At 44.5% G+C, this 23885-nt stretch overlaps 2 protein-coding genes and 1 long non-coding RNA gene across 9 annotated transcripts; 2 read left to right on the plus strand and 1 right to left on the minus strand.

Annotated features, from left to right (window-relative positions):
• Positions 1-933: 933 nt before the first annotated feature.
• On the plus strand, positions 934-3238 carry LOC123141913 (uncharacterized). Its single transcript, XM_044560980.1, has 3 exons — positions 934-1683; positions 2769-2890; positions 3002-3238. The coding sequence occupies exons 1-3, from the start codon at positions 1423-1425 to the stop codon at positions 3129-3131; spliced, it is 513 nt and encodes a 170-aa protein (XP_044416915.1). The 5' UTR covers positions 934-1422; the 3' UTR covers positions 3132-3238.
• Positions 3239-8945: 5707 nt separating this feature from the next.
• Positions 8946-14446, minus strand: LOC123145751 (disease resistance protein RGA2). Of its 5 annotated transcripts, none has more exons than XR_006472396.1 (4): positions 14136-14446; positions 10414-14029; positions 9947-10310; positions 8946-9355 (listed from the first exon to the last, which is right to left on the minus strand). XR_006472396.1 is itself a non-coding variant. In XM_044565239.1 (4 exons), exons 2-3 carry the CDS (start codon positions 14018-14020, stop codon positions 9966-9968), a joined length of 3651 nt encoding a protein of 1216 aa, XP_044421174.1. In that variant the 5' UTR covers positions 14021-14029; positions 14136-14446; the 3' UTR covers positions 8946-9355; positions 9947-9965. The 5 variants fall into 5 exon arrangements, 4 of the variants coding, with proteins under 4 accessions (XP_044421174.1, XP_044421173.1, XP_044421172.1 ...); XM_044565239.1 differs by having other exon boundaries at positions 9947-10009; XM_044565238.1 differs by having other exon boundaries at positions 9947-10028; positions 14154-14433.
• Positions 14447-14807: 361 nt separating this feature from the next.
• LOC123145752 (uncharacterized) lies at positions 14808-22033 on the plus strand. Of its 3 annotated transcripts, none has more exons than XR_006472399.1 (7): positions 14808-15356; positions 16157-16247; positions 17202-17294; positions 17774-17887; positions 18628-18699; positions 18887-19040; positions 20575-21658. It is a non-coding gene; the product is annotated as an uncharacterized lncRNA (long non-coding RNA). The 3 variants fall into 3 exon arrangements; XR_006472400.1 differs by having other exon boundaries at positions 14822-15356; positions 17202-17887; positions 20575-21208; positions 21648-22033; XR_006472398.1 differs by having other exon boundaries at positions 17202-17887.
• The last annotated feature ends 1852 nt before the right edge of the window (positions 22034-23885 follow it).

The following is a 23885-nucleotide window of genomic DNA, read 5'->3' on the forward strand; positions in this document are numbered from 1 at the left end:
CTCTTGGCAAAGGACGCAGAGGGGCTTGAACGTGCAGTCGATCTGGAAGTGGCCGACCCGCCCTCACTTGAAGCATTCCGGGCCGTGCGCCGCCTCCACCGGGATCGGCTCGGCCGCCGTGCCCTTGGACGACGACGGAGCCGCCGGCAGCGCAGGCAGAGCACGCCGCGGATCCGCCGCAGCCCCCGGGCGCTGCTTCTGCTTCTTGGCGTAGGGGTCGCCGACCCGGTCGCCGCTGAAGGGGTGCTGCATCTCCTTGCGCCTGAGCTCCTTCTTCTTCTCCAACCCGCGGCCCCGATGCTCTTCTTTCTTCTGGTGCTTGCGCTCCTGCTCCTTGATCCACCACGGAGGGGGCGGCCCCCAGCCCCCCGCCTCCGCCTCCTGAATCGCCAACTGCGTCTTGGCCTTGGCCCGCAGATCGCGCTCGCGTTGCTTCTCGGCCTCTGGATCCAGAGGCACCATCGGCGGCTTCTCCACACGTCGCTCACGGCGCGAGCCCATCCACACCACCTCGATGAAGGAGCGCCGGAGAGGGGGGAGGGGACAGGCGGCGGAGATGGCGAGCTTGCTTCCCGAAGCGACGCACTTGCTCTGTGGTGGCTGGGAACCCTAGGGTGGGATCTAGCCCGCCCCGGCGCACCCAAACCCATTTATAGGGGAGGCGGGGAGGCAACCCTAGCGACTCCCCACCCGGCCGGGCCGCGGGAGATGACTGGGCCCCTGGGCCGTTGCCACCACAGGATCGGGCCCTGGAGCCAACCCCAACCCCTGCCCAGGGGACCGAGGCCCCGAGACCGGATGGACGGGCCCCCCAACTGGGCCGGACGGCCCAACTGGGCAGGGCACATGCCCAGCCAGGGGAACCCTAGCGAGCGGCTCCACTCCGCCGCCGCCGCCCTGCGCGACCATCACCGGCGGCCTGGACTTCGCGTCCAACCAAGCAATCTCCTGCGCAGCCGCGTCCCTAGCAGCGATCAGAAGCGCAAGCGCGTCAGCCCCCGAGCGCGCCCGTGGTACCCCGCCACGTGACGACACATGACGCCTAGCGCCGCGGGCGCCAAGCGCCGGCGACGACCAGCCTGGGAGGAGCCTCCCAGCTCCTCGGCGCGCGTGACAAAGTCGCCCAGCGAGCACGGCGGCCGTGCCCGCGTCAGACCCTCACCATCACTGCCAACAGAGCTCACCTGACTTACCTCCTCGTCCTCTGAACTTCCCCCGCCAACGCCCAGAAACGGCTCCCGCCGGACGCCGCCGACCGAGGACTGGGCCACCCTGCTCCCCGCGCCCTTCCTCACCGCCGTCCACGTCTCCGGCCCGCTGCTGACCTCTGGCGCCGCCCGCCGCCCGCACGCGTCGCGGGGATCGCCCGGCCGTACAGGAGCCGTTGGGGGCGCGCTCTCCTCCATCATCAGACCGCTACTCATGCTCTGTAGTCGTCGTTGTTCTAACCAGTCGCCGACTGCCTTATTCATATGCCAAATGCTGGTTCGCATCGTTCACACAAACAACACAAGGTCCGGATCTCCTTCTGAACCCCTGTTCAGAAAGATGGCTTCGCTGTTGCTCAGATCTGCCGCAGGCCGCGTTCTTGGGCGATCAATCCCGCTAGGGCTAGGGTCCTTTCGTCGGAGCCCAGGCCGGTTCCTCTCCGGTGGTGCTGGGAGGATCGAATCCCAGTCCCAGGTAATCCCATCCCCCCCCCCCCCCCCCCCCCCCCCCCAATTTACTCCCAATGTTCTGTCTTGCTCTAGGGTTTCATTGATTCACAAAATTAATTGTTGTTAGATGTTATCTGACTGTGCGTTGTTGTAAAATCTACTACTCCCTCCTTTCCTAAATATTTGTCTTTTTAGAGATTTTAAATGAACTCCCTCCTACGGATGTATATAGACATATTTTAGAATGTAGATTCACTCATTTTGCTTCGTATGTAGTCACTTGTTGAAATCTCTAGAAAAACAAATATTTAGAAACGAAGGGAGTAGATGATAACCCGCGCGTTGCGGCGGGACCACGCGGGTTGGTTATAATATATTATTTTGATGAGATTTGGTTGTCTTGAATTTGAATATGCGACTGAAGATTAAAAATACACATGGTATGTTGTATTTAATTATTATATACTCCCTCAGTGTCAAAAAATGTCTTATATTATGAATGGAGAGAGTAATTTGTTTTGAAAAAATAGTAGTGTAGTAAACGATGTAAGGGTATTTGTCATGCATATTGAGAGAAACAAAAGTAGTGTAGTAAACGATGTATCATTATTTAACTTGAAATAAAGTGCGTCATGAAGGCTTTTCCTAAAAAAATAGTGTAGTTGATAAAGTAGGTTGTGTGCATGTTGAGGGAATTAGTATAGGTAACATTTTCATGCATTGCATGTTAAGAGAAATAAAATTAGTGGAGTTGATGAGATGTCATGTGCGCATATTGAGATAAATAGACTACTAGTGGGGATAATAACTACTGTAGTACACGATTTCAAAAAGAAAAACTACTGTAGTACACTTAAGTACATAGGATATGTTCTAACGGTACCTCCTTTTAGACGGTGCAGAAATTTCTTAACTGGCGACATGCCAATCTCTTCGTCCTCCTGATCATTCTCCTTTCAGCTTCAGTTCGTTGTTCGGATCTAGCCGAATCAACTTCTCAAGCTGTGAAATATATGCAACCAGTTACTGTGTATACAGGATGTGCCATGACAAACTAATGCCTAATTTTATAATAATTTATTAAAGTTCAATACTTCCATTTATTCACAGCATTCTTGCTCAAACTACACCCACTCCCCTGAGACCCGTCTTGAGATAGCATTGGAGAAGTTTGGCGAGAACTTGCAAAAGGCACATGAAGCAACTCTAAGTATGCTAGAACAGGAAAAACGGTAAGTGGATTCATTATGTGTAGTTTTTCTGTTCCGTTTTCTCTTGATAGTGGAACCCAATACTTCTCTATCATTTAAATTTGTACTATTTGATTTCTTTTTATTTTGCAGTTTTGAGCGGCAGGAGCAACGACAAAAGGTGTTATCGTATTTCTTAGTTCCTGTTGGTGTTGCCTTTCTTATATTTGGTCCAGACAAGAAGAAGGAAAATCTCGAGGAGACCATTGAAACCTCTACTTAGCGAAATTTGTGGTGCATCAATGCATCATCCATGCGAAGTTTGTGGTGGAGCTGTTTTTCGTACCTTGAGCTATGTTCTTATGTAGAGTTAATAATTGTGAGCTTACTATGCGGAACTATGACAAGTTTTAAGGTGTAATAATACTAGAAACGGGTAAAGTTGTCCAGTGCATCAGTAGAAATTATTTAGTCTTAACTCAGTTCTCATAATGATTGATCGGAGAAGTATAATCGTGTTGTAGGTCAACCTGGCAATGTGGATTACCCAGACGGGTATTGGACCCTCATCCCCGTCCCCACAACAACTTTACACTCAAATTGCACTTTTTGTAATACACAAAGAATAAACATATACTAGTGCAATTTTCACAATCTAGTATAATTTACACACATATTGTATAGTATTTGCGTGTATACCTACACACGGAAATAAAACATGAAGTTGTCTAAGAAAGATGAATTATGATATTCTTATTACCCTTTAAGGAGGAGATGACGAAAACAATAATAATAATAAAAAAATACGCACATTTCAAACATAAATTGAGCTTTCTATAATATGCAAGAAGAACCCTGTAGTAGTAGAAGAATATTGGTATTACCCTTAAATAAAGAAAAATGAAATTAAATAAAAATCAAATCAAAAGCAAAATAATGAAGTTTTCTAGGGAAGAATGAAACCCTTTCTGAAGAAAGAAAATATATAAACAAAAACACAATAATGAAAGTTTCTAGGGAACAATGAAACCCTTTAAGAAGAAATAAAATAAAAAATAAAACAAAAACGAAATAATGAAGTTCAAGGGAAGAATGAGCCCTTTAAGAAGAAAGAAAATAAAAAATAAAAATAAAATCATGAATTTTTTTATGGAAGAATGAAACCCTTTAAGAAGAAAGAAAGTAAAAAATTAAATAAAAACAAAATAATTAAATTTTCTAGGGAAGAATGAAGCCCTTTATTAAGACGAACAAACAAAACACTTACATACAAGTTTGCCCTGAAATTGCACATTTTGTAATATGCAAAAAAAAACATTTACAGTGCAATTTCTGTTCTCTACTATAATTGACACAAATGGTGTATCATACTTGCGTGTATACTTACTTACAAACAATAAAAACATTTTCTGAGAAGAAATGAAGTATAGTGACACTGGCACTACCCTTTAAGAAGAAAGAAAGTGAAAAAAAGGAAATGATGATAAATTTGCGCACAATTTACACATTAATTGCACTTTTTAGTATATATATAAGAATAAACATATAATAGTGGAATTTACATAAAAAGAAGTTTTTAAACAAGGAATGAGTTAGTTGGTATTAACCTTAAAAGGATAAAATGAAATAAAAACTAAAACATAATAAGACAAATAAAGTTTTTAAGAGAAAATGAATTAGTAACATTTGTATTGCTATTACGAAGAAAGGAAATAAAAAAACTTGCACACAACTTTGTGTGAAATTGCACTTTTTAAAATATGCAGCGAACAAACATATACTAATGCAACTTTCACAATATAGTATAATTTACACACATATTGTATAGTACTTGTATGCATACATACACAAAAATAATAATAGAAAATATATTTTTCTAAGAAGATTGAATTAGGACAAAAATAGCATTGGTATTACCCTTAAAAAAGAAAGAAAATACAAAAATACAAAAAATGCACTTTTTATAATATGTAGAATAAACATATAAGAGTGAACTTTCTATACTCTAATATAATTTGTACATGTAGTACTTGCGTGTATACATTTACACACACTCAACATCTGAAAATACACGTAAAGAAAAAACTGAAAAATAAAAAATAAATACAAACACGTGCAGAAAACAAAAGCAAACACAGGGAACAAAAGCATGCACACACACTAAAATTGGGATGCATTTCATCCATGCACGTGTGTGCAAAAGCCATGAACTGGAGACATGCAGGCGTGGAGGCGCATGTCGACTGAACAATTTACAGAGTCGGTCGACCTCCTACACACGTATCACCAAGACACCAAGCACCTTGAATCAACTGCCACAATTGACTGACCGAAAATAAAATTTCACTCGCCTGACATGTAGCTAATATGGAAAATTACTAATATTTCAGCACAATAAATAGTATGTTGTGGCTAGGTTACGGATTTCCTAGGGCTTTTTCGGCCAAATGGACGGCATGGGTGGAAATTTAGGTGGGTAGAGGCTGGAATTACATCGGGTCTACTAATTTGGTAAACGTTTAGGGACGGTGCACCGGCCAAAGCTTCGGTCGGTCGCCCGCTACCACGTGCTCCTGCTTCTCCCCCGCCCCACCCGCTGCGACGGCGAGCTGCGACGATGAGTGGCCCCGGCAAGCGAGCGGCGACGGCGAGCGGCCCCGACGAGGCCGCCGTCTACCCCCCGTCGCAGCCAATCTCGCTGGTGAGGTCGTCATCCACCCCACAGCCGGCGATTTCCCGACACGCACGACCACCTCTTATCCGCAGCTCCGGCTATTCTCCCAGCGCGCCGTCTCCAGCTCCAGCAATCCCTCAGCTTTGGCAGACGAGCTACATAACTGCGACGGCGAGGCACACCCATGACACAGGGGATGCTGGAACCGGCGTCTGATTTTGCTGCAAGCAACAAACCCAGAGCTGGAACCAACACGTAGTTTTGGGGCATCGCCTAGAGTGTTTTCTACGTCGACTTCGGCGACCGCCTCATTTTGTTGCGAATGATGATGCAAAAGCTTCTTCCGACAAGATTTTTTGCTACCACGGCGACCGGCGGAAGCAGCGACCAGCAATGGCTTTTCCAACACATGATTTTTGTCCCGACAAAGCCAGAGCTGGAACCAGCTTTTGTTTTTGCTACAACCAGCAAATCCAGAGCTGGAACCAACAACATTTTTTGCTGGAATCAAAGGAAGCAGGGGCTTCGACGGATGTACGTCAGAGCTGCAACCAGTGCTGAAAAATGCTATGTCCAGCAACCATGAAAGCTACAGCCAGCTTTGAAAAAAGTTTCAATTGGATACAGGGTAGCTGGAGGTCAGCATCGCGCAGCGGCAAAAAGCTGCAATCGGCGTGGAGGAAAGCTACAACGCGCTTCTAAAAAAGCTTCAAACCGAGAACGGCTAGCTAACAATGGTGAGCGGTGGCGACGGAGCTGCATGGCGCGCGGTGCTGCGACGGGCGCGCGGCGAGCTATGACGGCGGGCTGCGACAATGCTGGAACCCTCACCTAGTGGTGCTGCAACCAGAGGGAGGGAGACACGCCCGGCCCGACGGAGCTAGGGACGTCTTTCTTTCGATCGGCTTGGCGGAGCTGCATACGACGAGTGCCTCGGGCGAGCTGCGGCAACGAGCGACCCCGGCGAGCTGCGACGCGGCGGCCAAGGGCGAGCACGAGGAGGTTGACCCGTGGAGATATGTTATTTTCCTGTGTTTATGCGTGCGTGTAGAAGGAAGAAGATGACTTGGTCGCGGCAATCTCATCCATTCACGCGTGCAAATCCAACGCTCGGTAGCCGACCCGCCGGCGCAGAGTACTACCATACTAATTTTTGGGACTACATGTATACTTCACGAGTAAGGCGGGTAACGGGCACGATTAATGCTATCCCATGCCCCCCATCTTAATGCTATCCCATGGTATCTTTAAAAAATGCTATCCCATGCCTATTCCCGTCTTGTGTGCTGGGTAAGCTATTTAACCCACCAGCATTCCCGTAGGCATTAAAGTTGGCATATTCCCGTACCCTAATAGAGTAATTACCCACGGGAATACGGGTAATAATTAACCATTGCCAGCTTGAGTTGTAGGGGAGGGTTTGACTTAGAGAGGCGCCTCCCCCGATCACACAGCTCTTGATCGTTTAGTCCCACTTAATCCCAACCCCTTTTTTGATCTTACAAAAGGTTTCCCCTCAATTCCTTCTTGGATATCTTTGGTGTGGTTCACTTCTATTGGATTTGATGTTTCACAAACTAGATCCTACTATCTGGTTTTCTTCTCCACCATAATGCTCATGTTTCACAAGCCATGGCGCTGCATTTGCCAAAATACGGATGATTACTAAGAAAACCAAGTATAGTTGGAGGAGCTAATGCCTGGGAACCGCCTTGCTGGCTCGCTCGCGGACTCTCCGGACTCCATGCGGCGGGAGACGGGTGGCGAAGAAGAAAGGTGGTGGCACGATGGGAGTGGGCCATAAAGAAAGCGACGCAAAGAACGGCAATGCGAAGGTGGTGGTCGGGCAGCATTACCATGAAATTTTACTAAAAAACTCAAATACTTTGACCTATGAAACTTGCAGTACCAAATTACCAAATCTTTTTTTTGAGGGACCAATCCTTGTTTCAAAGACTGGATCAGAACTGCCGCTTCAGTCAGTTGCACGAATTTAGATTGTCGACGACCTAACTAGTGCAGGCCTTGGACATGGTGGTATTTCTCCTAAACAAACCCGGCTTTTGAGTAGGCAAATTCTAGGAGGCGGTGGCGCTGGCGGAAGGATACAGACGGTGACAACCTCGAGGGCTGTCTTCCTAGGCATCCTCCACCCCCGCAAGGTCCATCCCGACGTGACCCCTTTTGTCGGTAATGAACGCCTAGCTCTCTGAGATCATGCTATTTTTGCCCTTAACATTCCAAATGAGATCTTTATTCTTCCTTCTCTTCTTCAATCTAATCCATTGGTTGGGTTGTATTTCGGTTTGATGAACCATGGTCACTGTATGGCTACAACTGAGTGCATGTTGGCCTATCGCATCTTCAACGTTGCTCACTAAATCGACCCCAAATGTCTGGACTGTATGGTCGGACACTTTAGCCCTCCAACGCGGCTCATCAAATTTGATTGGGCCGGTCCAGACGTCCAAAATTCACCAGACCTGGCCCATATCATGGAGCGATCAGGTGAAATGCAGACGTCCGCCACGGTGGTGTCCGACAACCCGGTCCCACCCAAAAATCCTCTTCGGCTGTAGAATCATCCACATTGATGTCGCTCTCACTGGCTCGCCACCTATCCGCCTTCATGCCGACGCACTGCCTGACTCTTAAAGTTGGATGGCATCTCCCCAAACTCTATCCTCCCAACCCCTCCCAAAGCCGCCACAAACCCACACCTACACCGACCGCCACAATGGGCAAGAATACCGAGGCGGAAAAGAACGGGACATGGTGGCTGCTCGGTGGCTACCCCTTGGAGCAGCTACCGCGACACCAAGACCCGGATCGAGGAGGAGCTCTGGATCCAATTTGCGCCACCGCCCCAGTCGTTGGGGCCGTCTTCGTCTGTTGTGAAGGAGGATCCGGTCTCGGATGATGAAGACGACGTCGAGTCAGCCAAGATCGAGGCCGAGGACTCTAAGGAGGAGAAGCCACCGTAGCCACCCATGTCCGTGGGCGGCTAGTTCTAGCCCCACATGTGGATCGTGCGGCAGAACTCGTTGAGCGACCAGTGTACGACGTCGACATCCTCTCCACCTCACGGTTTTCAGATCGTACGCCGCGTGCAGTCGACTCAACCGCCTCGTCGCCCCAGTGCCAAATGGTGCCCATGTTGAAAATATGCCCTAAAGGCAATAATGTTGTATTATTATATTTCCATATTAAGATTTTATATTCTATGCTATAATTGCTATGATCCTGTAATGTGCGATTCAATGAAAAATTCATATGCACGTGTGGAATGATTAAGACGAAGTAGGTTTGAAGATACCCACCATCGATTTTCGTATATACTATAAGCCTTTTATGAGATTCCAATATGAAGCAAAATGAATAAATCTACACCCTAAAATATGTCTATCATTTGTATGGCATTCATATTCAAATCTCTAAAAGCGCTTATATTTAGAAACGGAGGGAGTAGTACAGTGTTATTTATACGCCAAACTTTGGTTCGCATCGTACACACAAACAACACAAGGTCCAGATCTCCTTTCTCACTTGTAAATAAAAGAAGATAAAATAAGAAGAGTCCCGATCCACTTATTCAGAAGGATGGCTTCGCCGTTGCTCAGATCTACTGCAGGCCGCATTCTTGGGCGATCAATCCCGCTACTAGACCTTTCAGATGGCGCCGAGCAACAGTAGGCTAAGAAGCATTCTTCCAACAACACTGGTATTTCCTCCACCATGGCTCTGATGAAGGAAATGATGACGAGGGAGTCTCATCTCCCTCGTCATCATTTGGTTGGTTCCCCCAGGAAGTAAGTAAATCGATATCCTCAAACCTGATAAAAAAATGTTTAAAAATTCATATCAAAACATGTTTCTTTACAGCAAAGGAAAAAAATGATTTTAACAATAATATGCAGTTCCACTGCTGCATAATCTAACAGATACATAAGCAAAGATGGGAATTAGTAAGGTTGCGCTTCTGCAATTCACTAGCCGTGTCACTAGATGCAAAAATATATGGAAATACATCAACATTTACTTATGTAGTTTAGACTAACTGCATCATACTGCAAGTAGTATAATGTTAATGTCCTTACATAATTCCATAAGGAGGACATACAAGGTAATGATACTGAAAGGACAAGCGGTACAGCCGCTTATTCTTGTTTTCTACTCCCTCTGTCTCAAAATATAAGAACGTTTTTAACACTACAATAGTGTCAGAAACGTTCTTATATTATGGGACGGACGGAGTACTTCCGAGTCCCCGGATACTAATTAGTGAATGTGTTGGCACCTAAATATACCAACATTATTATCTATAAAGAAACAAAGACAAACTGTACTTATAGTACACGAGTACTAAGTAATTCAGGGAATAAGGAGAACAAAATGCGTATTGTTCTGCGAAGATTGTGCATTACCTTAGTCTTTCGTAAGTCCTTATGTCGCATTCCTTGCCCATGATGGAGAACCATCCTCCTCCCCTTACATGAGAGTATGGTACTGTCACAGTTATTTAGTCGGCCATCATCGAGGTTGAAAATAAATACATACATGCATGAAGTAATGCAAGTAGAATTTACAATATTAAACATAATGCAGAAAGTGGACCTAGGTGAGCAAAGAAATCACAATGTAGCAAATACTCCTCACTCAGAACTGGCATTGAATGCATGATTTCAGTAGAATCTAATTTTGCCAGGAAAAGTTGATTGTCTTGTAAGTGCTATGGCAACAAACAGTAGATAACAAAGCAAACATTGATTACAACGGGAAGAAAATTCCCTGCAAAAAGGACATTGAAAGGGAAAATAGAGAGAATTTGCTGATAAGTTGTGAATAAGTAAAGAATAGCAAGGCGAAGATAAAATTGGACCAGTGGATGTACCTATTGCCACTCGACGGGTGTGTGCCATGTATGATTCAAAGTTGTTGTTTTCTCTGATCTCATTGAATAGTTCTGAATGGCATTGCATAATACAGAGCTCTTCCAGCGAGGAGAGTTCCCGGATGCTTAGTGGGAGAGATTTTAAGGACTTGGCCTCTGATATTCTTATGCATCGAAGGAATTGGCGGTTCTGTATCAGCCATTGCTCAGGTAAGCTCTCCATCTGTGGCCCATGTGTAATTACCAACTCTATTGTTCGATGGAGTCTCTTGAGTGGCTCGACAAGCAGCATGGATGGGAGATCGACCTGAAGTTTGTGTATCTGCACCAGATGATCTTCCTCGCCACTAGATGATGCATGTGGAGTCAGGGACGACCCAACCTCCACAAGTTTACTGTAGCATTCGATTTGTAAGTATTGCAGAGATGGAAGGGAGCCGAGACCTCCCAAGCACAAGAGATTCTCGCATCTATATATCACCATATGCCGTAGCGATTTGAAACTCATGAACACATCTGCTGAGGGGAGGGATACAAGGCCGGAGCATTCAATTATGAGGAGATGGTTGAGATAAGTGAGCTCTCCTTTAATAGTTCCAATTGTGCTAAACTTGGTACAATCCGCGATACAGAGTGTTGCAAGTCTATTCATTCCATGAAATGCAATGGACCCAGACTCCAGATTGCGACAGTTTTCGATCTTGAAGTACTGGAGAGCTCCCATGTACATCTCCTGCTCCAATAGACTCCCTTCTAGCAAAGTTAGAAGAGCACATCTCTCGACGACAATGCTCACTAACTGTGATGGCTTAGTCTCACTGCTCCCACCGTCAATCATAGGAAGTTTGGTCAGTCCAACCTTTGATATCCTCAATAGCACCAAGCTTGGAGGTAGAACAGGTAGTTCACTTAACATTGGACAATCATGCACTTCTAGAGTTTCAAGCCTTGGAGGTAGAAAAAATTCCATGGAGGTATTACTAGAAAAATGACCAATCTGTTGTAGCTTAAGAAGTCTTTGGAACTTAATATGCCTGAGCCATACTAGCTTTCCAAGAGAGGGAAGACCTTCCCAGCTTAAACAATCACGCAACTCAAGTGACACCAGGTTTTTGATAGTGAGGTCCTCAATCCAAAATGGAAGTTTGACGCCAGTGTATCCAGCAATTTCCAATTCCATAACATTACAATGTGGCTCAAGGTGTTCAAGAACTAGCGCATCCTTATTGTTTTGTTCGCCAAACCAACTGAGTGACAAAGAATTGAGAGAAATAATTTCATTCAGCTTGGCATCCTTAGCTTCTTCCGGATTCTTGACTTTCTCAAGCCCGCATACTTGTAGCCTGCGGAGAGTTCTTAAGCTCTTGACTTCACTTAATTTGCTGACTATGCTTTCTTTTACCAGGTAGTTATTCAACTCCTGAAGACGAGTGAGTCTGCCAACCGAGAATTCCACAGGATCAAATTCACCATGGCTGTTCTTATTAAATCCATATGATACATATCGCAAGCCATCTAGGTTCCCCAAATATCTTATTTGTGACATTTCTTTTCCTTCTTTATTCCCAACAGTTTTGCAGTAAAACAGCATCAAGTGATACAGTCTAGTAACCCCGCATATCCCCTCTGGAGATATCTGGTGCAGACTGAGATAGCGAAGGTGTATCAATTTGCCACATTTTTCAGTGAGGTGGAAACCACAATCATAATGTTTCTGTCTTGACCGCAAGAGACGCAAGAACTCCAAGCTTTCAATAACTCTTTCAAGTTCACAAACTACATCCTTTTTAACCTCAGCATCACTATGATCAATGACAATAGTGCGCAAATACTTAAAGTTGGAGATTTTTTTGACCTCTTCAATAGAAAAGCTGTGAATATTAGCAATGCACATGTGTCTGATAGTGCGGTTATCATCTTCAAAAAACGAAGCATGAGCAACTCTTGCACATTCACCCGAGGACACATCTGTTGCTAAATCATGCATCAAATCATGCATTACATAGTATTCTTCTTTTCTTCCGTTAGTAATATTCGGTCTGGATTTCAGATCAAAAAATGAACTTTTATTCAGCTGAACCAAAATTTGTGCTCCAATATCCTCAAAAGTTTGTGAATCACTTGCACACTGCGAGATCAATCCTGAACCCATCCACATTTGGATCAATTCTTTCTTTTCAAACTCGTAGTCCTGTGGAAATATACAACAGTATCGGAAACAAATTTGAAGCTCCGTTGGTAGTCTATAGTAGCTTAATCTGAGAACCCTCATGATACCCTCTTCGGTTCCACTGAACTGTTTTAGTTCTTCATGCAAGAACCTGTTCCAGTATCCAATCATCATATTCCCTCTCAAATGCCCAGCGACAACCTTTGTTACCAAGGGGCATCCTCCTAGTTTCCTTGCAATTTGCTCTCCAGCTGATTTGAAGTGTTCACAATCTTGCGGATCCAGCCCGAAAAATACATGGTGATTGAGCAACTTAATATTTTCATCTTCTTCTAGTCCTTGTAGTGTCAAGCAGTGACCTCCTTCAACTCCCATTGAGCTTGTGGCCGTGTGTACTACTGATTGCATTCTGGTTGTCAGCAAAATTTTGCTTCCGCTGTTCAAACTCCTGAGAGGAGCAAATAGTTTAGCCCATTCAGATTCTTTCTTATCTTCCCACACATCATCCAAAACTAACAAAAACTTCATAGACTTGAGCTCCTCTTTGAGATTCTTTTGCAATGGTTCCAAATGATCAGGACCTGGTTTTACCCCTGTAACAGATTCCAGCATTTTACTTGTCAGCGTTGTTGCGTCAAAGTTGGTAGACACCGTGACCCAGATGACCTTGAAATGATTCCGCACTGCATCTTCTTTACATATGCTCTGAGCCAAAGTAGTCTTCCCCATGCCACCATGACCAACCACTGAAATAATAGGTACACTATTGATTCTTGTCACACCATCAGCCGACACAACTGATGTCTTGGTTATCCATTCAATGATCTTCTCCTTCTCCCTTTCTCGCCCAACAAATTTAGATACACTCAATTCAGAGCTTGTCTCACGATCTGCGTCAACTTGCTGCTGGCTGGCAGAAGCAGATTTTTTGAGACGGTCTGCGATAGCGAGGAAATTGGCTATGCCTGCAGCAGATCTGTTCAAACCTTCCACAACTTTTCTCAGTCTCTTGAGAGTGTCACGTTGAGAAAAATTCTTCAAGGTCTTGTCCAAACTACTAACTTTTTTAACAGATCTGACAACTTTGTGCTTCATCTTAGTAAGAGAAGAGCCCCAATCAATAACCTTACGTTCCTCGGCCTTCTCTTCCAGCTCATAGTACTCGAGCTCATCGACAACGTTCTCAGCATCCTCGACGGCGGCCCTGAGCTGCCACAGACATTTGTCCAGGGCAGGGCTCTCCTCCCTGACGTGGTCTGGGTTGACGGCGTCGAACACGGCCTCAATATTTGGCATGGCCAGCTCAAGCCGCTTCTTCAGCTCCTCCATGCCTTCAGATCTGTGGTACTTGTCGAGGTAGCTGAAAGCCTTTCCAACCAAGAAGGAGATGGCAGGAATCGCCACCGCCTTCCCGGCAAACGCAGCCGCAGTAGCCATCTGCCTGCGCTGGAGAAGAGGGAGACGCCGGCAATCTTGTCAGTGTTCCGGCTACCCGAGTCAACGAGCGCCACAAGTGCACCGACAGTGAACGTGGGAGGAGATTGGGTCATACCTACGGGGATGTACCTACCGTGGAGGACGCCCGGCCGGCCGCGGAGTAGCTGGGCTGTGGCTGGTGGCATGACCCCGGCAACTCGCCGGCGAGGAGAACGACACCGGGAACAGCCAGATGAACGGCAGAGCAGAGTGAGAAGGGGATCTGAGTTGGCTATGGCACCCAAACGCGTGAACAAACGTGGAGGTCGTCGTCGCCGTTTTAAGAGTTGACTTTCAAGACAGATTATCCAAATAATCTCCCTGTGCAGTTGGGCCTTGTTTACTGGAACTTGAAAAAAAAACATTACTAAAGACAGAGTTCAGCTACGCTACAACGCTGCGCTCCTTCTTCGGCAGTAGAGATATACAACGCTGTGTTGATGCACCCGACTAACGATTTCAGCTGACGACAAAAATCTGGGTTCTACAACATCCCATTGTTAGAGTCCAGACCAAAATAGAGCCTTCCCATGCGTTTGCATTTTCGGCCGTCGGATCGGTTTCCTGATGCGACTCGGGCCGTCGGATCTCGGGCTTGGCTCACGTGAGACGTCGGATATTACCAGATCATTGTGAGCCGTTGGATAAAATTTCAATTGCAACAGAATGTAAATACCGTGCCCCCACCAGGGCATTTCGGTCATTTCGCGTAGGGGGTATAAAAGGGGGCGCTACCGTGGGATGACCTAGCCGCCTCCTCCCTCCCGCACTCGCGCCTCCCCCCGCGCCCAGCTACTGCCGCCTCGCCTCTCTCTCCATCCCGCCCTGCCTCTCTCTCTCTCTCCCTCCAAACCCTAACCCGCGCCCGCCTCCCTGCCCCGCCGCCGTCGCTCGCCCAGGCACCCATCCACGACCTCACGCTGCCCCCTCCCGTCTCTCCCTCGCATTGGCCGTCGTGCCCTCCCCTTCTCTGCGCTGCCTCGAAGAAGCACCTCGGTTGCTGCTGCTCCGCATCACCGCTCCTCACCCACGCACCGCGACCGCCTCCTCCCCAGAAACCCTAGCAGCGGCCAGCTCGCCGCCCTCCGCCGTCGCGTCGTCGCGGGGTTCCTCGCGCAGGCGCATGGCGCCAAGGCCGTGACCTCCTCTCGCGCCTCTGCTCCCCCGACGAGGCCGCCGCCTCAATCCCCTGCCCAGCCCACTTCATCACTGAGTCACCGCCGGGGACGCTGCACCGGCCGGTAGGAGGCCGGGCTCGCCGTGGAGCACGGGCTGCAGAAACTATCGGGACCCCAAGGTGAGACACGTCTGGCCCGTCAATCTCGTGCTGTTGTTGGCCGCCATCCCTCTTTGACCACTACAGATCGACATTGGTGAATCTGTTTCCATAGTTCATACCTTGCTGAGAAAAAAACAGCCTTGTCGACATGCTCTAAGAAAGAGTGCTAATGAACACAATCTATTGGGCATGAAAATAAACAAATAATAATTTGATTCCCTCCTGTAGAAACCAAGGAAAAGGCTCTGCCCCTTTTTACTAAACCATAGCAATTAGCAAGAGTATATACTTGTGCTTAACTGAATACTGCAGTATGAGGATGCCATTTTCTACCCGCTCATGTACAGTATTTACTTGGACTTCCCTAGAAAAATCTCATGTTCTATCTTTTTATGTTCCTACGAATCTGATTAGACGAACTACACAGCAGAAGCAGTTTTTGCTAACATATAAGAATACACCAGCATCAGCTGGACGAGGTTTCCGGCCAGTTTGGCACATAGCTTGCGGGTCGCTGACATATTCGACTTAATTTACAGTTAATTTTTCTGCTCAAAATATATTTGCTCTTCAATTTCCTGCTGTAGTTGTCTTTTTGTGTGCTTAGTACAGTGTGTTTGGGGTGTTGCATCTGATAAAATCTCATCAGTAGTGGTTTCGATTTTGATCTTTTATCTTTCATAGAATCTCGGAAGCACACTTAGGTTGGAAACATGCCGGTAGCATTTATTTATCTTTATTTGTTGCTATTTGAGTTAGTTTGCTGCTTGGATATCATGCCATACCAGCTCTAACATCCATGCATATGATTTCTCCAGGGTCATATTCTGAATAATAGTGCAAGGTACTTTGAGTTAATGTTCTGCAAATTAGTGCATCTGGAACGCTAGGATGTGTGGGAACACAAAGGTATGGCAACAAACTCAGAATTTGATTATTAGCCTATTGTCATCCTCAAAACCTGATATTAAAAATATTTATGACTGAAGTGTTTGACTTGATCTCAAGTCTGATTTGCTAATGGTGGTTATATGATCTCAATTTGTGATATAGTGTGTGATGGATATCAGTTTTCCTGGCTTTCATCGCATTTATTGTATAGTTTTCCTCTTTTATATTCTTAGATTAGAGGCCTCTTGATCCATGGCACTGTCATGTGAATTCTCTGTCTTTTTAGTTACATAGATTCATTATTCAGGCCTCAGGCCATCTACTTGCTGGAATAGGCAACAAGTGGAGGAGTGTAGACTATAGAAAATGGTCTTAGGCTGCAAAAGTAGTGGGATGAACATCCCTTGAGCACTATGTAACTCTGTGACCTATTCTTAGGTTTATGCTTGATTATTTGTGTAATTTTGGTTGCTCCCGACTCTGTTCTTAGCTGAAGATTATTTATTAGAATTTATGGAAATTGGAGGACATATGTATATGTATAGTAAGTCTTTTATTTTTAGGTTGACATATGTATAGTATCGTCAAGGTGCTTATATATTTTTTCAATACATTGAATTATATTTTTCTGGGTGACATATGTATAGTATTGTCCTGCTCCTCGGGTGAGCGCTTCCCCCTATGACCTCGACCCCCTGTCTCTGCTTTTCCACTGCGACAACGTCTTCTTATCCACAATGGCCATAGTGCCCAATGTTTTTACGACATATTTTTGGATCCTGATGCAGTTATGGTATCTTCTATGAGATAATTTGGTTCATCGTGTTGGTAGACCATTCTCTTAGTTGACCATTTGTTTGTGTTTTGGTTCTGGTTGAGATACTAAAGGCATAGGGTACTATGCATTTAGTAAAATACCCTTCATAGACCATTATCTATGAAACTAAAAGTCACTTCATGTTTTGTATGCAGGAGTTGGTGTGTGCCTCCATTGCGGCTTAGGATGTTTATGGCGGTCTTTCTTTTTTATCTGAATGGAGAGGGCCGCTGGTTCTTGATCTTAAGGTTAACCAGTTTTTTTTTATGTTGCGTGCTCATGCTGCTCTATGTTTTCTTTCTTGATCTGAATGGAGAGAGTGCCACTGGTTCTTGATCTTAAGGTGACCCAATTTTTTTATGTTGCGTGCTCATGCTGCTCTCTGTTTTCTTTTAATGCTTCTTGCTTGCTATTTTATTGCTGTTAGGAATGCAGTGTTAATTTAGTTTCCTACTATTTTGATCTGTCAAGTATATTAAAAACTTTGTAAGTTCTAATGTATCAACAAGAATCTGCGGATGCTTCTTTTCTTCTTGGGTTCTTAAAAAAGCACAAAGGTGGTCCATCTTGAACTGTAATCTGTTCGATGCTGTTTTTCTAATTCCCTAGGAAATTATTAGTCATTTTGGTGTTTGGAGGTACACTGTCAAGGCGACTAATAAACTTTTTTCCTTTTACAATGTACAATGCATATATAAGTTAATATTATGTACTTTTGTAAATGAAGTTACTATAGTTGAGAGCATGGATATGGCCCTTCCAAAGCTCTATGCAGCAGAGAACGGCGGGCGCGGCGGAGTGGGACCGTGGGAGGACACGTCGGCCTGCTGCTACGAGTAAGGTCCATACTGTGCTTTTAGTCTCACACCGCAAATTTGATAGAATTTTCACCGCTATATGAACGTTCGCCTCGGGAATGGTCTCACTAAGTACCAGTAGAGTAGGTTAGGACTCGATTATGCCTGTGGGGACAGTGTACAGGGTTGATAGTATCCACTATGTACAAGATTGATCAGTTTTGCCTAATTATTTAGTGGATATTTGTATCACTGGTCATGAAACGATGTTGTTAGTGGTGGATTGGTAGGCAGATGCAAATCAAATCATCATTTTTGTTGATTCGATAGAGATGACAATATTAAGATCCGCATAAGATGCTTCTGTATCCAAATTCCATGAATGAATCATCAAGTAGAAGAATTTTCTATGAAGTCCATGTTCATGAGATGTAGGGCAATTTCAACTGTCTGTTTAGGGAATGTACCAAAAATTCGTGTTACAATTCAGTAAGAACAAGCACAATTATTTTCTTTTCGGCTTTTGGTTCTAAGCAAGTCCAAATCCTTTAAGCTATTAAACACATGGGAGTGATGTCTGAAGCATACAATACCAGTTGTTCGCTATTCAGTTCACTGATGGCGGCGAGCCATTTGATCTGCAAATCTCGGAAGTGCAGAATTACATGACCTGCAGAATAATTTTGGTGTTTTTGGTGATTAGTTAACTTGGGTTGCTGTACAATTTCTGATTTAAAGTTGAAGGTATTTGGTCTTGCTGACTTGTGCCCTCTTGTGATGACAGAAAAAAATCCAATGGTCCAAAGGATCAGCTCAGGGGACTCGAGGCAGGTCTGGCAGAAGCTTTGTGTCTCAAGTAAGCATTTCAAGCATTCATTTGTGCACCTCGCAACAATAGCATATAGATTATACTTCAGTTGTTTCTTTTCATTATCAATGGTTCAACACATGCACTGCTTAGTCAATGTTTGATTTCATACTGGTCTCCTTGCCTTTCACTGCATTTAATGGAAGAGCTAAAATATTGTAAACTATCTCGGCAGCCCAACTAAAGAAAGGGTCAGAAAGTAAGCTCACCAGCGAGTCAATTTCAAATGCCACTACAGCGAAACGAGTAGCTCAGGAGCTTGATCTTCGATCAGAGGTCTAGGACTAGGAGAGATGAGTTTGCAGGTGTAATATCACATCGCCTTTAAGGTAAAATATACATTCCACTTAAACCAAGTGCTTCTCAGAATTATTCAAAGTTTTGAATAGCGGGCTAAGCCTCTTAGCGGCGGCTCATGCTGCCAATGTATATATTTAAGTCCACTATTTCAGTGGAATAATCTACCAATAACTCACATAGTCTGTTAATGTGCCAGTAATTTGTCAGCCAAATAACTCGCATAGGATTTAAAATTATGCTTTTGGTTGGTTTAGTTTATTAATACTACTTGAGGTAGCCTTTTGAAAATATATGTAAGCAGACCCGAGCACTCATTCAAAGTGTTTTGTTATTAACATTCATATATATTTAGCTCTGATAAGTGTTGGTGGGTTTAGTTTTCCAATACAATAGCTGATGTTTTCTGTATAGAATAAGATGAAACTAAACATATCCAGTGCAGCATTTGGAATTACTCAACTTTGACAAGCTTCAACAGATATAACTTTACAATACTCCCCCCGTCCCAAAATAAGTGTCGCTGATTTAGTACAAAGTTGTAGAATAAGTGAGACTTATTTTGGGATGGAGGGAGTACCATATAGTTCATCTTGCTTTCTCAGGATAGCATGCAGATCACCATATTTCCTATTTGATAAGCATATGATATTTACTGTCTAACTCTAAACTATAAATAATATGATTGCAGGTCGTTGTCTATCATCTCTCTCTCTGACTACCCCTCCTCCCATTAATATATCAATAACTCACATAGGCGTTATTACCAAGTATCATAATGTATACCATTTTTGGCTTAAGAAGCATGGACTATATTTTGATCGCTTTGTTGCCTGCTAGATGGTTTTGTGTAAACGAAAAAGTTACCAAATATTTTCCGGCTATCTCTTGAGTGATTCTGCTTGTTAGTAATGTTTACACTACCTAAATCCTAAGCTAGGGTTTATCAGTAATTAGATATACTTAGGTAAGTATAACTGTAGAAGTCTAATAATAAAGGTTCATCAAAATGGGTATTCTTTCATGTACATGATCACATTTTTTGTAGGGATTCTTTTCTTATTTTCCTCCCCTGAACCAGGACATCACAGCCTCTTCGCTTTAAGTGGTCGCTTGATTAAGTGGCTTTGATCAGTTGGTGTAAATACTAAGGTTTTTTATCAAGAACAAATCATAAAGTCATATATTGTAGATTTATAGACTAAAATAGCCGTTCATCCTCACTATTTGATTTTGGATGTCCCTCTTAATGTTTCTCCAGCTGACTACAAAGTTGTTGTTTTAGTTGCTGCCACATATTTTTATTTTGTTGAATGTGGGAGAATAGCGAAAGGGGTACATTTCAGTTATCATATGATTAGAAATATACCTTGCTCCCTATCTTTTTGGATATGCACTTCTGTTAGTTATGTGAGCTATGGTTGTCCTGTTACATGTACTTCTTGGGGCAGTAGCACTACTGCATGTACAATGTTTATTTATATACAAGACAGAGTGACTGCAGACTTGGTTTATATTAGGTCTCCTTTCCAAACATGGTTCTAATTTTTTTTTCTTTGATGCCAGGTGCCACATTGTGCAGAACAAGGAGAGATTGTCGAGGCGGAGCCGTGACGATTGTGGAGGTCATGATCATTAGTTCATCATCATGAAGCAGAAGAAGTCGATATAGCTTTTGCCATGGCGTGGTTCTCACCTGCTTTGCGAGTACTTATTTTTATATGCTCGGGCTTAAAATTAGTTTTGTGGCATCATGGATAAGGCAAATATGACAACTGTCTCTACTGTTCTGTTTTTTGGCCAATTTCTTTTCCACTGGCCCATTATAACCTCTGTTAGATAGTTTGCAACATGTTCACATGGTAAAGGTGTCCTAAACTGACGATTCATGTTTCTTGTGGAACGCCACCTATCTATTTTTCATGTAGGATTTTGGCTTAAAACTGGTTTTGTGGCATCATGAATTTCATTATGTTCTGGAGGTCAAGGTTCTGGTCGATTGATTTATGTCTTGAATTTCCTTATGTTTTCCTTTGTGGTCATCTGTCCTGCGAGTTATTGTACATGCACCTCCATTCTTATGCTGAAGACAAAATTTGTGAATGATTCTGTAGGAGTTCGGAGTACTATGAGCATTTCTGAAGGTTCACACCATGGCGACTGCTGGAGCAAGCATTCACCTCAATGCAGGGGACATCTGGTTGATAACAATCTTCTCCCGTTTAGTTATCCTTTGCTGTTCCATTTTTAATCTCCTCCTGCTTGAAAGTTTTTTGTTCCTTTCTTTCTTCTTGCTGAGTACTTCATGGCCTGGTTGTGTTTGACCCCTTCGTGGTGCTGACTGGTGTGCCACCCCGGTGAGATCCAACATGAAGAATAGGAAGTAGAGAGGGAGGTGGGGAGGACTTGTGTAAAGATGATTAGGGGGTCATGGATTTGTGTACCTAGCTACCATACCTAATATTGTGTCTGCTACACATATTTATTTTTATGGTTTGCTTCCTGGTGTTCTAAGATTTCCTGCCAGCAATACCTCCATCAAACCTAGGAAGACAATCTTTTAGTAATGTATTGCCTTTTGTGCCATGCTTGTGGATATGCTTTTTTGGGTCACAAAATTGTATTTGTTTCCATTCTAGGTTCACTTCCATCTCCTTAGAATTGTATCAACAGTTCTTTCGGACAACGCCTCGACGAGCAAGATCTTTTAGAGCTATCCAATACACTACTTTCACTGTATGTCATAGAAGAACTATATATATATCGGTTCTCTTAGGCTACTTTGAGGACTTGCTTTTGGTATATCATGTGACATTTTCTATGACATGCTCAAAGTGATGTAATTAACCAAACCATTATTGTTATTAGTGCTTAGTTCCTCCTATATCTTTCTTTGAAAAAATCAAATAATGGAATCAATGGTCTATATTTCCTTCAGTCTCTCGAATATATATTGCGTAACCAGTAGTGGACTGGTGGGTGATGCCATCGTGTAACAGCCTGAATCGAATATGAATAGTGTTCTATCAAGTTGGATATAATGTCACTGCATAGTAAATAAGTTATTGTATGCTGCAATTCTTCTTTGTTTTTGGTATGCTGTTGTAAACCTGCACGCTTTTCCCTTTCATCATGTCAATCTATCAAATTTGAAGTGTGACCTACTGTGTTGGATGGTTGCTGGGTTGGGTATGACCGCACCTGGCTGGGGTGCGGGGTGCGGCAAGCCGCACTTTCCATCTAGTGCTTTATCAAACTACACAAAAAGGATGCATCTTGCTGTACACCGTAGCCTTGAGACGCCACGATCGAATAGCCTGAGTCCGAGTTAGTGGTTCAAGTTTTGATTAATAGCCCCAGTTTCAGTCAACAGACATCAAACTCCTCACCGTATGTCATGGCTGGTTAAGCTCCTGCAGTGATACATATAACCATGGACTAGATGATAAAATTAGAGGAGGAGCTACGTGTAGCATCCTTGCTAGTGCTGGTATAGCGCTTCTGCTCCGGTGCTCCCCTGGAGTGAACGTTCAGCGCGAGAAACACAAGGACGGCCTAGATGCATCTATGGCCGTTCGTAACGAGGGGCACGATGGTCATTTCAGGTGGGCGTAGAGCGCGCGTAGACCAGTCGTAGAGCCCTGTACGAGCCCGCGCCGGCCCATGTACTATTGTACGCCGGGCGTGTACGTGTATTATACGGTGGCGTTCGTGTTTTCCCGCGGTCGTGCGCGTCCACGTGTGCGTGGATAACTTCCAAAAAAAGGCCGACAGTATAAGAGGAGGGGAATCGGCACCGGCCATATCGCCCACCCATTTCCCCTCAAATCGCCTCCCTCTCCCTCCTCTCTCCTCTGCATCATCGTCTCCCTCTCTCCTCCTGCTTGCTTGTGACTCGGATGGAGCAAGGCCGTGGCAAAGCCGCCGTCGCGGACGGAGATCTGAAGAAGACGGGCACGCAGACTGCGGGAGATGCCGTGCAGGCCTGCGTCGGAGGTGCGGGTGCGGGAGGTGCTGCATCCCCACGAGCGGCGGTTCTGGAGGAGAAGAAGGTGGCCCTGTCGGACTCCGCCGTGTCGGAGCTGGGCGTTGACGGCGTCGAGCGGCGCGTCTCATGGACATGCGGAGGCCGGCGGCGAGCACGTGGACTTGCAGGTAATCCTTGCCAACAGTCCCCTCCGTTGCTACTTATGAAGGAGATATGCCCTAGAGGCAATAATAAAGTTGTTATTTATATTTCCTTATATCATGATAAATGTTTATTATTCATGCTAGAATTGTATTAGTCGGAAACTTGATTCATGTGTGAATACATAGACAAAACATAGTGTCCCTAGCTAGTATGCCTCTACTTGACTAGCTTGTTAATCAAAGATGATTAAATTTCCTGACCATAGACATGTGTTGTCATTTGATGAACGGGGTCACATCATTAGGAGAATGATGTGATGGACAAGACCCATCTGTTAGCTTAGCATAATGATCGTTTAGTTTTATTGCTATTGCTTTATTCATGACTTATACATATTCCGTTGACTATGAGATTATGCAACTCCCGAATACCGGAGGAACACCTTATGTGCTATCAAATGTCACAACATAACTGGGTGATTATAAAGTTGCTCTAGAGGTGTCTCCGAAGGTGTTTGTTGGGTTGGCATAGATCGAGATTAGGATTTGTCACTCCGAGTATCAGAGAGGTATCTCTGGGCCCTCTCGGTAATGCACATCATGATAAGCATTGCAAGCAATGTAACTAATGAGTTAGTTGCGGGATGATGCATTACAGAACGAGTAAATAGACTTGCCGGTAACGAGATTGAACTAGGTATGAAGATACCGACGATCGAATCTCGGGCAAGTAACATACCGATGAC

This window comes from Triticum aestivum, chromosome 6D, assembly GCF_018294505.1.
Source record: "Triticum aestivum cultivar Chinese Spring chromosome 6D, IWGSC CS RefSeq v2.1, whole genome shotgun sequence".
Classification (NCBI taxonomy): domain Eukaryota; kingdom Viridiplantae; phylum Streptophyta; class Magnoliopsida; order Poales; family Poaceae; genus Triticum; species Triticum aestivum.